This window comes from Mauremys mutica, chromosome 2 (genome assembly GCF_020497125.1).
Source record: "Mauremys mutica isolate MM-2020 ecotype Southern chromosome 2, ASM2049712v1, whole genome shotgun sequence".
NCBI lineage: Eukaryota > Metazoa > Chordata > Testudines > Geoemydidae > Mauremys > Mauremys mutica.
The window spans coordinates 142,086,896-142,103,213 of record NC_059073.1 but is presented as its reverse complement, the minus strand read 5'-3'; the positions used below and the strand labels follow the sequence as shown (position 1 = coordinate 142,103,213).

Below are 16,318 nucleotides of genomic sequence, written 5' to 3'. Positions count from 1 at the left end.
TCATCAATCCACCAGATATAAATATCCCAGATTTTGTGCGAGATCAAAATCTGGATATGCTTCTAGTTCCAATGGAAAGGAGTAGGGATTTTGGGTCTGACCATCTAAAAGTTTTTGATTGTTTTTGCTAATGCATATTTAATGTCAATGACTAATATTTTGGAGGAAGAAAGTGTTTGTTGAATACCTTCTTCCCTTCAGCTGAGGTGTGAGAGCTGATGTACTTTGAGACCCCACCAACGGGTCCTCCAACAGAACTAGGCAACAGTAGGTTTGGGATTCCTAATATTTCTAAGACAAAAAAACACAAGTATCAAAACAATCACAAAGTAGATAGATAGATACCATAAAAAGATAAACAAGTTCACAAGTAGAATTTTTTTAAAATTCCTTTTTGGGTTCCCTTTAAGATTAAGCAGTTTTTATTAAGTTTCACAGTGATACAAGCAAAATGAAATGTAACCAGGAGAAACTTACAATTGGAAAATGTAATTATTTTCAGATAATCCGCATGCAATGCAAAGTGGATAATTTTTCAAGCCTTGGGAATAAAATAGCTTCCCTTGATTCATTAATTCTGCAAGCTCTGAGTTTTGGCCTGAACTCTGTTCATGTGTCATGGTGGTTTTTAGTGTTTCTATTGCATATGAATGCTGTTATTTCTTTTTCAGGCTACAGTAATTGCTGTGCTGGGAGTCTTCTGGACTCAAGTTTATTCATATGAAGTAAGTAGACTGCCAATGCTTTGTACTGCCTAGTATTCATTTGCAATGCATTAGGTCCCTGGAGAAATGGGATAACCAGCAAGAAAAGCACTGAGGAAGTTAATGAAATGCTTATTGCTGAGCACAAAGGAAAATGTAATCTTCGCCAAAACAGACAATCCTATAAATTAAGAAGCCAATCCTGCTGTCATTACTCAGGAAGAACTCCCATTGACACTTGCCTGAGGAAGGACTGTTAGATAAGGCCCCAAAGAAGAAAAAGTCCTATGAGGTCACCTCCTTCAATCCCACTAAATCAATTCAGGATTATTCCCTACAGTATAGATATTTGTGAGCGCAACACTTCCTAGGCAAGAATAATCCACAAGCCAATAGATCTTGCCATGAAGAAATTATTGCTGCTTTATACATCCTAAATAATTGTGTTCACTTTATAAACCGTTGTTCCTGGTTATCTCCCTTCTAAAAAATGTCTCCCCTTTCTTAATATTTCACCATATAGATAGTATCTCCCTTCTTAATCATCCCTTAGTGAAGCGAGATGCAGCAGACCTAATTCTTATTTACAGTAAGGTCCCTTTACACCACTCTGGTAGCGTGAAGGGGCCTTGTATCGCCAAAGTGATGCAAAAGGGCCATAGCATAAATAAATCAGACTCATTTTAGTTCTTTAACTTCATTAGCCCTGGAATCATTATAGGTAAAATACTGTCCTTTATGTTGCACTTTTCAGATGAGTGAAAAAGGTGACTATCACATATTTTGTGTTTTGTACTCAGGTCTATAGCCTCCCAGGAACAAACGGTGACTATGTCCAGCAAACCGTGACTATTAGCAATGAACTTCATATTGCTGATATCCATGTCCATGCTGGGATGTGCTCCTCTGATACCATTTTTGACTACAAACATGTAAGTGAAACCAAGAATCTGTCTTGGCTCAAAATCATCTCAATGGTTTTTTTTTCTTTTTAAACACAGTAAACTAGCTTGATACCTCTTCTTCCTCCTCATGAATAATCCTTAAACTATGTCTATTTTAGTCATCCATCTCTTTGGTTTCTTCATATGTCTATGCAATGCAACAGAAATACAAAATGAAGAAAAGATATATTTTGCCCTTAGAACTGTACATAGATATAAACACGGAGATATAAATTCTGGTCCTAGTTTCAATGGTGTGAATGCAGAGTAACTCCATTGAAGTCCATGAATTCACGCTGCATTTACACTGTTGTAGCTCAGAGCAAAATTTGGCCCAGCATACAAAAAGAATTAACAACTGGGTGGCAGTAACTGTTTTCAAATTATAAACCTGCTCTTGTATATCACAGGGATATATTGCTACAAGGCTGTTTTCCCGGAGGGCCTGCTTTATCTTGAAAATGGAGAAAGGATATATCCCAGAGCTGGAAGAAATTGGACGGCTTGCTTACGAGAAACAGGTAATTCTCTGAAGTATTATGTACTATATACAAGCAAGTCACGTTAGAGAAGTGGTGTGATGGAAGTAAAAGGTACAGCCATCTGGAATACTCTCTTTTCTTAGGAGTCTTTCTTTTTAGACTTTGACACTACAGTGATGCAGGTTTCAGAGTGGTAGCCATGTTAATCTGTATCAGCAAAAAGAACAAGGAGTACTTGTGGCGCCTTACAAACTAACAAATTTATTTGAGCATGCTCAGGGATTGCATAACTAGTTAGCATGCCAGAGTCTCTGAACATCTGGTCATCAGTTTACTTGGGCCAATCCATGAAGTTCCTATACAGGCAAAACATTCACTGAAATCAATCGGGATTTGGCTTGAGTGGGAATTTCAGAATTCTGCCTCTTATATGACAGGTGAACAGTAACATATTCATAGCAAAATTACTTAATATATTTATAATAACTGTACAGATTAGGAGGATGAACATGGAAAACAAAGTGAAAGCTGCCAAAGTGTAAAACTATATGGCTGTTCTATATTATTATTAATCATTATTAAGTATTTTATTAATGCAGTTAATTTTTGCTATGTGTATATAATTACCAGCACTCTTCAGCGAACTTTGTGACTATTTCCTTCTTTGTAATTAACAATCTGTTACTTCTGTAGATGATGCTTTGTATGTGGCTAGAGAAAATTTGTTAGCGGTGGGTGGGTTTTCTCACAAGGATGTTACAGAAGATTAAGGAATAAGATGTCTTGCTAAGTATATTTTAATATTTTCTCCTTTAAGATGATGAACAAGATGTTTTCCCAAAAAAACCTATGGGTGCAATATGAACCTAGTGATTCTCTATTCGGTGAAATCAAGGAGTGGTTTATCTTTGGTAAACCCATTGAGAAACTCTGCAAAGGTGTGCCTGTCTACAAGGTTCACAAGGTTGAAGGTGAGTAACAAGAATGAAACCAAATTCTTTAGAAGGTGGCGAGTCTTAAAGAAGCTGTTTTCCTAGTTCTATCTCTGGTTCTGGTGTGAGCCATAGTTCCTAAGCACCTCACACTCCTTCGCATATTTCCTTGGGATCTAGGTCAGTGTTAGTATCCCCCATTTTATCGATGGGTAACCAAGGCAGAGAGAGGCTAAGGGTGGAACGCTCAAAAGGAGTTAGGACCTTTTGAGCATCCTACCTTAAGTAACTTGCCCAGGGTCACACAAGAAGTCTCTGGCGAAGCAGGGAATTAAACCAGGTCTCCCAAGTCCAAAGTTAATACCCTAATCACTGGTTTGTCCTCCCTCTCTTGCTGAATATAAAATGACAGCTTGGGCTTATCTGTGTTAAAGCAACTCTGCACTCCACAATTTAGTAACGAGACGGATTTGCTGGAGTGGTGGCCCAGGATCTGTCTTGCAAGGCAGACAAAGGTAGCACTTTCTGGAGCCCCTATTGATGCTCCTCCATTACATTCTGTTGCTGGCATAGAGGGTGTGGCCATGGGAAGGGCGGTGGAGCCAAAATGCTTTTGTTCTCTAATGATCCCCTGCCAATGACTATAGTAGGTCTAACTTATGCCAGAGCACTGGCTTGACATATGGCTGGCCCAGAACCAGAAGCACAGAAGGTAGATTAAAGCTGCATTTGCATCTCCCCCGTTTGAGTTGCACCATAAGAGTCTGATCCAACTCCCACGCAAATCAATTGGAGTCTCAAATGTGTGTTGGGCTGAACCCTAACTGACAATCAGGTCCTGTACTTGTATTTTTTTTTTTGCTTGATTTTGGAGAATTGTGAGTGAAAATATATTTGTGTCCTTGTTTCCTGTTTAGGTGCCATAAGAGCTGGTGGCTGTGCTAAGGCAGGAATCCTGGGCATTTTGGGCATTTCAATCTGCGGAAAGATCGATATTTAGACATAACCCTGGCAGTGCCATTGCTTGGAATGGGCTTATTATTTTCTAGGTGTGCTCATACTTCGTAAGCCACAAGCAACGTTATTAAATTGGTATAGATCTCATTGTTCCAGATAATCAACCTCTCCCGATCTTTCTGCAAACTATGATCTACTAATAAAAGAATGAAACATTCCAACTGCCTTGTTATTCTTTTGCAAAACAAGCAGCACACAACTAAATGAATCCCCTCTCCTCTTCTTTTTGTGCTTTTATGCTTCCCTCCAAAGCAAAATAAAGCTGTCCTTGGTCCATTCATCTATTCAGCATGCAATGTGTCATACACAATGTGAGCTCAACTATGCAGGGTGTTTTACAGACAAAACTCCCCAGTGAAGTCAGCACCTAGATACTTCAGTGGCACTTCATAAATGTGGTGGCTAGAGATAGATATCATCCAAACTAGCAGCCACATCTTTAATACTTCAAAACTCCTTTTAGGATGTTTTATTTAAACGTTGCTTTTAGAGATGCATCTGAACCAAAACCCGAGACCTTAACATACTCAAACTTTGAGAAAGTTTAGATCTGGAAGTTTACATTCAGCCCCTATTTTTATTGTGAGATGAACCAGACACTGAATGTGAACACCATCCCAACTTGGGAAAAGTTTGGATGGGACCCTTTGTTTTGCAGTGCATTTCAGGTTCCTCACTGACTTAGATTGCAGTTTTCAAAGGGGCCTACATCAATTGGAATTGACTGCTTAATTTACTTATAGCCTTTGAAATCTCACCATCATTTATGATCATTATTATTATTAATAATAATTGTTTGTGTTGTAGTAGCAATTAGGGCCCTAGTCAAGGACCAGGTGCTGGGTGCTGTAAAAATACAGAATGAAAATATATGTGCCCCAAAAAGCTTACTTCCCAGATTATAAAGAATCCTTTCCTCAGCACCAATTCTAAAAGCTGTGCCTATTGTTAAGTGTACTTCACATGTTTTCCCAGAGGGCAGCTTGCAAGAGAAACTGAAGGACACAAGGTAGCATAGCATAGCTACATCCCTGTCTCTTAGATTTCAGTGAGGGAATTAATATTTTCAGTGTTTGGGAGGAATGTATATTTTAGAGTCGGAAAATGCAGCCTACTGAGCCTTGAAGGGCTGCCAGTGAGCAGAGCATACTTAGGAGTCCGGGGAATTGGATAATTTCCTAACCTAGTTATTTTCAAATCTGGCTGCTTATCAAACCATCTGTCACTTATTAAAGGAGCATTTTATCTTCTTATGATGAAACTGTTCTGTTAGACAAATTAATCCTATTCACAACAGGCTGCAGGACTTTGGTGATCCAGAAAAATTTATCTAGAGGGTTCAAGACTGGCAATTAAATCCAGGAATATTTGTGTGTGTGTTTCCAAGAGATAGGATTTTCTATTTAATAATAGTTTACCGTGAACCCAGTGCTGGTGAAAAGTGCAGGATTGACAGTCTTGAAGTGCAAGGTCCTCTATTGGTTCAGAGAAGAGGTACAGCCTGAGAAAACTTCCCCATCTTGTCCTGCCAAAGTGCCTCAACATTGCTGGAAGGGTGAGAAGGTAGTTCATTCTCCACTCAGTCTTTGGGCTCTCTCTTGAGGCTGCCATCAAGAGGAGCTATTCAGTTGAAGGAATTTCTAATGTGGACAGCTGTACTTTAGAAACTGGCCTGGGACAAGTGTTGGGTGAGAAATAATCTTTCCGCCCTATGATAATTTTTCAAGATTTTGAAAAAATTTCCTACCCCAAATCAGGACAAAAAGTCAAAATCTTGAAAATTGTCATGAACTGACAAACCAAAAAAAAAACAAACCCAAAATGTTCAGGTTAATTGAAACTAGGGTGACCAGATGTCCCGATTTTATAGGGACAGTCCCAATTTTGGGGTCTTTTTCTTATATAGGCTCCTATTACCCCTCATCCCCTGTCCCAATTTTTCACATTTGCTGTCTGGTCACCCTAATTGAAACATTTTGCTTAGATACATTCTAAATGTTTCATTTCAATTTTCAACTTTTTAAACCCTTTCTTGTCTACATTTGTTAAAATTTGTAACTGAAAAGTCATTTCAACTTGAAAAACTGAAACTTTTCATTTCAAAAGCCAAAACTTTTCATTTCAACAATTTTGAAACTTTTTTTGCCAACAAAATTTCAAATTGGGAGATTCATCGAAATTATCCCTGTTTCACAAACAGTTTTGTTGTTGACAGATAGGCATTTTTTAATAAGAAATGTTTCAGTGGAAAATTCCTGACCATCTCTAACTGGGACCTTCCACTTGTTTTACACAGGCCATGAAACAGCCTCCAAATGTTAATTATAGGGGGTTATCACTGAACTGATAATGTAGATGTGAAGGTCTGCCTACATATTCCCAATTCCTTGAGCCATCCAGTCCAGACATAGAAACTGGTTGTTTCTATTAATTTATGCTTTATTACACTGGATTCTCAATCTATAAGTCTCTGGTTATGTTGCTCAGGGGATGCTGGTTTAAAATCTGTTATGGTGCTAAGACTGAAAAAAGCCTTTGGGGAACTATCCTGCACAGTCCCCTAAGAGATGTGCTAGTTGCACAAAAATAAGATAGATAGATAGACAGATATTAGTCTAGGATTATTATTTAATAAAAAAGTATTTTAAAATAATTAATTTGCATGTATCTGGTTATCTTAATCTGAATTTGACTGTATAACTGGGTTTGTATTTTTACTGCCTGTGCACTCCCTTTAAGACTCCCATGCTGTTACAACTGGAGAACCCACTACTACTGGAATGCTAGTGCTGTGAAAGTGAAAGAGCTTCTGGGCTGCTACAGTTCTCCTAACAAAATGACATCAAACCTGTGTCTGTGGCTCTCCTTGGATTTAGGTCTATATCAATACACAGGTCCTCTGTCATTATACTTCCTGGCCAATATTTTTGCAGCAAGGCAGAGAATGAAAAGCAGAATAAGGCAGCAGTGTGGGGCATGACACTAGCATAGTGTTTTAATTTCCAGTCAATATCCCTTTTATTAAACTCTGAGAGGAAAAAAAGAAAGTCAGGCACAATCCCTTTCATGAAAGCACTTTATTTAACAGTTGGAGGCCAGATTTGAAATCAAACAATGGAAAGTATGAAATGGTGTATTTCTAAAAATAGAACTAAAGAGACAGATAAGGTGAACAGAGAATAAAAAACCCAATGCAATGGGGCTCCTGAATGATAACCAACAGCTAAGCTTAGCAACCTGAGATGTTGCCACACAGGTAAATGCCAAACAGGCCCAGGATTCCAGCATCAGCACAGCCTTGAGACTCAAACAACAGGGCTCCTCCTTTAAGGGAAAAAGAAAAGATGAGAAATGGTTAGAATATAACGAGATACTTCAGAGATCAATTAAGTATACTGCTTAGAGAGAAAGTGGCTTCCGAGAGCAGCTGAACAATGCTCTACAAATACTAGTTTCTCTAGCCTATTATCAATCTCATCCAGTCCCCATTCAATGCAATAATCTACGTTCCCCTTTTTCATGCATTATCATGTTCTAAACACTCAGGCAAAAGTGCTCACCCTGATCCTGTTGTGCGTAGTACGTAGGGACTCCTTTACAGAGATTGCCAATGGACCTTCCGAACTGGGCAACATTCCTGACGCGGGTCTTGGTAATCGAGAATCTCAGGAAAGGTGGTGGTGGCGTACCCTTGGCTGGCTATACCATAGCAGAATGTGAAGAATACAATCTTTAAGATATGTGTGAGTGTTCATTTGTGTCACCTGGATGTCTGGCCTTGACCCAGGAAAGCATCTTTACTACTGAGGTTTGAAAATGTTCGATCAAAACTGCTTTTTGACTGAAAACTGAGTTTTGGACTCAATACAATTTTTCATGAAAAGCATCATCATGCTGGGATGTAGCTGGAGAGCTGAGCTACAGGAGTGGCACTAACAAGGAACAAGGAACCCCACTCCAGGGTGCCAGTCCTGGGTCTGATGTTCCACATCAGAAACAGGGAGCTGGAAAGGAGCTCAAGAGGCTCAGGCCTGGAGAGGGGCAGAAGAAGCTTTGATCATGTTTAATTTTGCTTGTAGTTTTGAGTTCTACAGAGAGGCCCAGGGAGAAGCCCTGGGACCTGGTATTCTGCTAACAAAGAGTGTGATTCTGTTAAGTCCTGTTTGATTTGGAAGGACTTCGCTGGTGGCCCAGGGAGGAGCTGGGCAAAGGGGTTTTGAAGAGGCCAGCTGAGCAAAGCTAGCATGGGGACCTGACCAACTATAGCGGGGCTTCTGTTACCTCAAAAGGGGAGTGAACTTTAAGTGTGACCTGCCCAGAGGGCTGAGTCACCCAGAAGAAGACTGCAGAACCAGATTAGCTGATAAAGGGTATGCAAGAGTGGAAAGATTCCCTGCAATGCCACATCCTGACCTGAGGGGGGTGCTCTAGTGATGTGTGTGCCCCATGACACACAAAGACCTTGAAACAAAAAACATTTGGCGAGGAAACAACATTGATTTTGGGTCCCAGCAGAAGTAAATTCTTAAGAGATCCGCAGCTGGTGTAAATTAGCATAGCTCTCTTAAAGTAGGTGAAGCTGTGCTGATATTCACTAGCTGAGTAGCTGGTCTTAGGTCAGCCAATTAGGGAATAGTACCAAAACCATGTGATACAGTCATACAGCTGGTTTATCAAATACTTAAAGGGATTCTCTGAGTGGGTAGTTGTATAACAATCAATAGGCTGCAAATTTGTTCATGCAGGATGAAATTTACCCTTGTGTAGAGAGGCAGTACGAAGCTTAGAAACCATTTATGACCCATATAACTCAAACAGAGTCCAAGTGGTGTTTAGGCCTCAGACTAGTCCTATGCATAGGAGTGAATTTCACCAAGGCATTCATCAAATCATTTTTGAATAGTGAATAAATTCATGAAAATTGCAGTGCATTTGTGGATATTTCGTGAATAAGGGGGGAAAGGTCCCATTCACTAAATAAACTGCTCATTGTATGTTGTTGGCCCAGCTGAGAATCTGGTCCATGAAAAAGAAATAGATTGAAAATGCATTAAGATGAATACATGCCCAGGTTAACAGCATTCTATGTCTGCCTTAGATAAGAATGTGCTCTGTAACTGAAGAACAGCCTAACATGGTGTACATAGCGGTATTTGAATAACATTTCAGAACTTATGCAAACAGCAATGCTAATGATACAAAACTAAACTGAAGAGAATAATGCAGCTTCTTAATACCCTCGTATTAATACAATGGGTGTGAACCTATAGGTTCTGATCTCAATAATGTCTGTTTTGTATTGATGTACATTTTGGCGTAACTCTGCTTTTCACTGATGTAAGTGAGAGAAGACTCAAGCTCAATATATGGAATACAATACCACATAGACCCAGATCACCATGCTTTTCTGTCCCATTGAGCATTTTAGAGAGTGTGGACGTGATTCTCTGCTCTTTTACACCAGTTTTAAACTGATGCGACTGCACTGAATTTAAGAGCTATGGATTCTTCCACTGATCCCAGTGGCAAAACTCCCATTGACTTCAGTAGGAGCTGGATTGTGCCCTGTTTCTAAAAGGGTTTGTTTTGACTAACATTTCCTCATATGTATTGACCTCTCACCTTCTGGTCCTTGAACTTGCTGAGTTTCTCCAGACTTGGGAATGCATCTTTATTCATCTTTGCAACAATGCAAGCCCTCTTGTTGAACAGCCTGGTGGCAAAAAGTTCCTTTAAAACAAAGAAGAAACTGCTGACATGTATATTACATAACATTGATGTGAATGATTACTTATCTGATTCTGTGTAGCACCTTTTAACTAAAACATTGCTCCACTGACGAAAGCGCTGTATCTTTTTTGCCTTAATCTCTTTCTGTTGTACTCTGTGCTCCTTTATGCCTATATATTAATCAAATTTCATGGAGCCAAAAGAGTCCAAAGTTCTTTCCAAATTGATATGCCAACTATATAGAAATTATTTCACCTGACTTTAAAATGTAGCCATCACTAGAATAAAATAAAATGGGTCTTTAACTGCTAATAGCAACACAGGAAACAAATAAGAATACTACATCTAACCGAATTAAGAAAAAGGAAATTCTCCCTCTTGGAATTTTAATATAAAAACAAATGCCATGGGATCTTTAATAACTCCAAGTGGTCAGAACCTCAATTTTATAGATGATCTGAAAGTTGCTTGTAATTCTCCAGGAATTCATTGTGATGGCATATATTTTTGCAGATTTTTTATGTATTGTTAACGACTTGTCTACTTTAGAAGGTTGTACCAGTATAGTTAACGTGATAAAATCCTTGTGTGGACATAGTTATATTGATATAAAGGTGCTTTATACTAGCACAGCTATTTGTGTACAGGAAGAGGAATAAGCTGTTCCAGTATATGGCACCTTTATACTGGTCTTGCTGTTCCCACACAGGGGTGGCAGTGATATAACTATTTTGGTTGAAAAAAATCACACCCCTACAGAAATAGTTATACTGGTACAAAAAGTCCAACTGACATGACTTGCATTTGTGCAACGTGCTGTCAGTCACAGACTGAAAACAATTTTGGCTTAGACTGTGCAATTTATACAGAGTATGTACATGTCCATGCAAGGGCTGATCAGCCTCTGGCCGGAGGATATAAAGTACAGATGTGTAAAATACGGGGTGGAACACTGAGTCAGGGCAAGCTGTATCTTTACATTTCAGGAGCCTGATCCAGAGCCCACTCATGTCCATGAGAATGTTTACATCGACTTCAGTGGACTTTGGGTGATGCCCCAGAGCAATAACTGATTAATAGCTAGAGTCAGGAACACATTTCTCCTTGGCATGTAGTAATTGACACGTGGCTCCTATAGGTGGAGGAGGAGTAGGGGGTAAACCTTTGTCCATTCCAATATGTCAACTGTGGTATATCGAGAGCAGCACGATACAGTGGCTATGACAATGCACCGGGAGTTAGGAATCTGAGGTCCCACTGAAGTAGATGGGGGCTTTGCCAAATGCTTCAATGGAGCCAGGATTTCACCCCTGAGTTCCATCCCAGCTCTGCCACTGCTTTTGCTGTGTGACCTTGAGCAATTCACTTCCCCGCTCTGTTCCTCAGTTTCCCCATCAACAGGGGCTGCTCTACAAATTTGGCCGCCCCAAGCAGTCATGCCCGGGAGGCACCCCCGAGCCGTGGGAGCAGCGGACCTCCCGCGGGCATGACTGCGGAGGGTCCGCTGGTCGCGCGGCTCGGCTGGACCTCCCGCAGCTGCGGACGGTTCGCAGGTCCGGCGGCTCCGGTTGAGCTGCCACAGTCATGCCTGCGGGAGGTCCAGCCGAGCCGCGGGACCAGCGAACCGTCCGCAGTCATGCCTGCGGGAGGTCCACTGGAGCCGCCGGCCGAGCGTCCCCTCCGCAGTCATGCCTGCGGCAGGTCCGCTGCTCCCGGGGCTCCGGTGGACCTCCCGCAGGCATGACTGCGGCAGGTCCGCCGGCCCAGCCTGCCGCCCCCCTGGGAAAGGGCCGCCCCAGGCGGGTGCTTGCCCCGCTGGGCTCTGGAGCCGGCCCTGCCCATCAATAAAACAGGGATAATGACATTTCCCTTCCATTTGCAGATCACTTTGGATGACAAGTGATGTAAGCACTCCATGTCATTATGAGCACCCATGTTCTTACTGTAGCCTGACCTTGCTATAGTCCCAGACTGCAGCCCAACCCTTCCAACCATTGTAGCTGTTGATATTGGCAGTGTGGTCTTGGTTGTTGATGTTCACGTTCTGGTGGCTGTTTCCACCATCGTTTCCTTGGTTGTTTTCATTGACGGACTAAATGAAACAGAACAGCATGAATAAGAATGATACAGTTTCGCTGCAGTCTCACCCAGGGCAAAACAAGATTTCAATGGGAATTTGGTCTGGGTAAGGATTTTGGGACCTCATTTATAGAATAAATATTGGGTCAAATGCTCCTGTGTCACAAATTGAAATGAATGGGCCTTGCCAGTGTAACTGGGTGAAGAATTTGGACAGCTATGCATAAGATTCTTTGCTCAACCTGTAGGTATCACTCATTAATATGAATGGGAATTATATTCATTCACTAAGGGTCAAATCTTCAGCCATGCCTGAATTGCTGAACAGAGGAGTGGGAAAGAAGCCTCTTCCCAAGCCACAAAGTAGCTGAGAGACCCAATGGATCAACCCATTTCCCCACGCTCCGCCCTGCAGGAACAATCACTATAAAATCCTCAGTCTTTGTGCATTCCCTCTGCTCCATCCCCTGCATTCTGCTGGGCAGGGGGTCCCTGCGGAGGAGGCAGGGGCTGTTCCATGCTGGTGCCTTTCTCATCTCTTTGGTTTGACAGCAGCATGATGATGATGCTGTCAAGGGGCCTTTCATGGCCCTGGAAAAGAGAGCAATATTTACCTCCCACTGCCAAATCATAGGTCAGTATGTGCCTCAGACACGTCATATTGTAATTTTAGGGGGAGGAAAGCCAGACCATAAATGAATACAAAGTACTTCCAGATAACAGCGGGAAACCTGCAGAGTCTCTAGGGAGCTGCCTATCCATTTGAATACTGCAGTGCAGATTAAATCCCATTGCACAAACTGAGTACTTTAAGGCAGATTCTAATCTCACTTATACCAGTGTGAATCCAGAGTGACACTGCTCCAGTGTGTTTACTCCAGATTTACACCAGCATAACTGTGATCAATATTTGTCCATTTTACTCTCCGGCATGTCTTGTCTATATCAGAAGTATATTGTGGCCTTTGCCCACTTCATGTTATTTATTGTTTTAAATATTGATTTTACTACTTGTTTCGATAAGCCATGCACACAGAAAAGTACTTGCATCCACTTACATCGTCCGCCAGGGCCTGAGTCAGGCAGAGTCCCAGGAGAGCACCAATGATTATCTGAAACAGAGACAAGTCATGCAAAGTAAAGTCATGGAATTTCTGCACATTATGCAGCATCTCATAGACCATCACAAAGCAAGGAGTTCTTTCAAAATGACTCTAAACTTGCTCTAATGTTAGAAGTGTTCGAGTGTAATATACATTCACATGGCTAAATAACCAGCTTTTAGAAATAATTAAGGGTGAAATTTGTCCCTGTGCAGAGGGACAGCAAAAGGTCTATGTATTGCTGAAATCTTATTTATGCATTATTGTGAGTGCTTAAGTGGTGCATGGAGCTTATGATGAGTCTATGTCACCAGTAAGGCTATATTTTCAGAAGTAGTCTCTAATTTGGTTGCTTCCCTTTTTTAATGTCTGGTCCGATGCTCAAATTGGACATTCAAAATTATTTATTATTTGTATTACAGTAGCGCATATGACCTCAATGTGCTAGGTGCTGTACAGACTTATAGTGAGAGACAGTCCCTGTCCCAAAAAGGTTTTAAGTCTTAGTAAGGGAGGCATTAAAAATTAGACACCCGTTTTGAAACACTGAACCTTAGCAATTCTATATTTGTAAGGCCAGGTCCTCAGCTAGCGTATATCTGCAAAATTACACTGAATCCAAAGCATGAGATTCTGGCCCCACTGAAGTCAGTGCGAATTTTGCATTAATGTCAGAGGGGCTAGGATTTCACCTAAAGACTGTCTGTGCAAACTGATCAGAAGTCAAGCAGACCCAGCTGTTTGGGAGTTCCCCTTGAATAAGGGGAATCCATGGGTGGTGTACAGCTGTGGTAGTAGTTCTGTGCACCCCTGTGTATTCCCTGGCATATGGATGATGGTGAGGAAGAGTGATGTGGTCAGAACCCCCTCCACTTTAGAGTTCCCTAGGTGTCACAATGGTGCATTAAAACTATAGACAACTAGTACACATTAGAGCAGCCCTGAGGCTGCTCTAAACTGAAGTGAGGAGTTGGGGACTAAACTGGCCCTAGGCAGCATTGCAAGTTGCAAAGGTATCATAAAGCAACTTTTACTTCCCACCTCTCACCCTGAAATGATCAGAGGATCAGGCCCTATTTCCATGTTTTTCTCTTTTCTGTTCCTCTTTCTTTTTAACATAGACTCAAACATAAACATAATAATTATAATAGAATTAACAATTATTGCAACCCAAGCATAAAACATATATTTTATGTGCTGTATATGTATATATGCATGTTCAATACAATATAAAATAAAACAGAAGTATAATGTTACAATATTCATAACATTGAAATAGTGTTGCAATACAGAATATACTATATTTGAATAACTGATACATTCACTTAATTCTCAGTGTATGTCCCATTAGTGTTTTTTAATTATTACAGTGTGGTTATTCAATGTGGGCATGCAGGGAAGCATAAGGGACAAATCTACCTACCACTGAAACAGAGGGAAAAACACCTGTTGACTCTTGTAGAACCAAGGCATGGCCCAAGCAGTATAAATTCATAACAGAATCCATGTCCATCTAAAAGCTGACTCTGATCTCACACTGATTCTGCTGTCTTCAGTACAGTTACTCAGACTCTAAACTCTTGTTGAGGAATTGTTTTGGGAAAGGAAGTTTTATGGCCTGTGTTATACAAGAGCTCAGATTAGATGATCACTGTGGTCCCTTCTGACTTCGGAATCTATGATCAATGCATACATCAGAACATCAGTGACAAGCTGCGTATAAAGGAGATCAGTCAGACACGCTGAGTCTTAGGGGATGAGGGTTGGATGGCTCAGGTGATTGTTAATGGAACACAGAACCCTCCACTTCAAAGGGTCTGATCCTTCGCAGCTTCACTCAGGTCAGTAATGATCACTCATGAGAATAATCGCATTGACTTTATGAATGAGAATTACTCATCACACTAAATTTTGCAGGACCTGCCATTACCAGTTCAAATCCAATCTTGCTTCGGGGTTCTATGTGAAATCAGCTGACAGTCCAATTCCTAGAAAACAGGCATCTATATTGCATAAATAGCCACCACAGCTGCTACCGCGGGAACCTTTGTTGGAAGTGTCAACATAGCACCTAAGTACTGAATGCTCCAGGGGGCTGAGCGATTTGCCCCTGATGGTTCCAAGACACTAACTACCCATCTCAGATGATCATTCCCAGTTACATTTGAGGCCCATTGGGAGGACAATGGAGGGAAAACTTCCATTGCTTCTGCACCTGCTCTAGAGTTAACCAGATGACTTCAGTCTCTGCTAGCACTCTCAGGGCTGCACCTTTTAAATTTACTGCAAATAGACTTTAATAAAATAGACTTGCAAATCCCTCTGTTTGATTTGAGCTAGATGCCCAGCATTGTAATGCCGTAAAAAAAACAGAGCAATTCCTTTATAGTAATAATTTAATAGCCATCATACTGAAGGTAGAACGCACCCATGAGTAACCTAATAGCCATCACACTGAAGGTAGAAAATATACTTACTAGGTTCTTCATTTTGTCTTCAGGGTGATACTCAAAGAAACAGCTAGAAAATGCCTCAAGTTCACTGCATATACAACTATATATATATACTTCTCTTATCAGCAGCTAGGAGGTGTATGGAGATAGGAAATCTTCAGCACCTAGAGTGATTAACGTTCTTTCTCTATCTCATTCCCGATGAACAAGCTAATCTTTTGTCTTACATGGACTAATTAACAACCGGTTTTAAAGTCAGCCTCCTCCATCTCTAGCTCCAAAAAAATAAATAAAAAAAAATGACTCAGCTTAATATATTGAGTATTATTTGCCCATGGTGCAGTACTCTGAGATAGCTACCTAGGGGTCTGTTTAAAACAGAAAAAAGACTGAGAATGTGACGATGTCTAAACTACTCTCTTTTTGGCTGAAATTCACATACTTGCCGGGAGCTCACAGTCATTAGGTCTTATGGAGTCTTGCCCTTTGCAGCACCCTTAATTTCCCACTGGGCCAAATCTTGAAGTTTCTTACATAGGCAAATCTCTGATAGAAATTAGTGGCCTAATAAGGATGAGGCCTATTGACTCTAATGGGAGCAGAGGGTATGTAGCACCTTGCAGGAGTCAGTCAGTACTTTGCAAGTTCAGGCCTATGTAGCACTTTTCATCTTCAAAATGCTTCCCAAACAATGTTGATGATGATCATAATTTATTACGGCAGTGCCTAAGGACCGATTCAGGCCCATTGGGTTAGACCTTGAACACCTGGTCCCTGCCCCAAAGAGCTTACAATCTAAACAGACAAACATGGCCACAGTGTGGGGCAAAGAGATAGAATTCAAAAGCAGAGTGAACAGTGCTATGGCAGCAAA

General features: G+C 41.0%; 2 protein-coding genes across 2 annotated transcripts; one reads left to right on the top strand and one right to left on the bottom strand.

The window, feature by feature from the left end:
• The first annotated feature begins 602 nt into the window (after positions 1-602).
• GKN2 (gastrokine 2) lies at positions 603-4,183 on the top strand. The gene is made up of 5 exons (XM_045008003.1): positions 603-725; positions 1,505-1,636; positions 2,059-2,169; positions 2,948-3,101; positions 3,980-4,183. Exons 1-5 carry the CDS (start codon positions 651-653, stop codon positions 4,060-4,062), a joined length of 555 nt encoding a protein of 184 aa, XP_044863938.1. The 5' UTR covers positions 603-650; the 3' UTR covers positions 4,063-4,183.
• A 3,000-nt stretch (positions 4,184-7,183) lies between these two features.
• On the bottom strand, positions 7,184-15,907 carry LOC123363209 (gastrokine-1-like). Its single transcript, XM_045004089.1, has 6 exons — positions 15,887-15,907; positions 12,947-13,000; positions 11,764-11,901; positions 9,702-9,809; positions 7,640-7,778; positions 7,184-7,403 (listed from the first exon to the last, which is right to left on the bottom strand). Exons 1-6 carry the CDS (start codon positions 15,905-15,907, stop codon positions 7,309-7,311), a joined length of 555 nt encoding a protein of 184 aa, XP_044860024.1. The 3' UTR covers positions 7,184-7,308.
• Between the last annotated feature and the right edge of the window lie 411 nt (positions 15,908-16,318).

What these genes read in the sequence shown, in the direction of transcription:
- GKN2 (XM_045008003.1), top strand. Translation starts at nt 651, where the DNA reads ATGCTGTTATTTCTTTTTCAGGCTACAGTAATTGCTGTGCTGGGAGTC. An exon ending in CCATTTTTGACTACAAACAT is followed by an intron (nt 1,637 to 2,058) that starts GTAAGTGAAACC and finishes TGTATATCACAG; the next exon opens with GGATATATTGCTACAAGGCT. An exon ending in GGCTTGCTTACGAGAAACAG is followed by an intron (nt 2,170 to 2,947) that starts GTAATTCTCTGA and finishes TTCTCCTTTAAG; the next exon opens with ATGATGAACAAGATGTTTTC.
- LOC123363209 (XM_045004089.1), bottom strand. Translation starts at nt 15,907, where the DNA reads ATGACTGTGAGCTCCCGGCAA. An exon ending in CAGTCTGGGACTATAGCAAG is followed by an intron (nt 9,810 to 11,763) that starts GTCAGGCTACAG and finishes TTTGTTTTAAAG; the next exon opens with GAACTTTTTGCCACCAGGCT. An exon ending in GCAAGTTCAAGGACCAGAAG is followed by an intron (nt 7,779 to 9,701) that starts GTGAGAGGTCAA and finishes GCTATGGTATAG; the next exon opens with CCAGCCAAGGGTACGCCACC.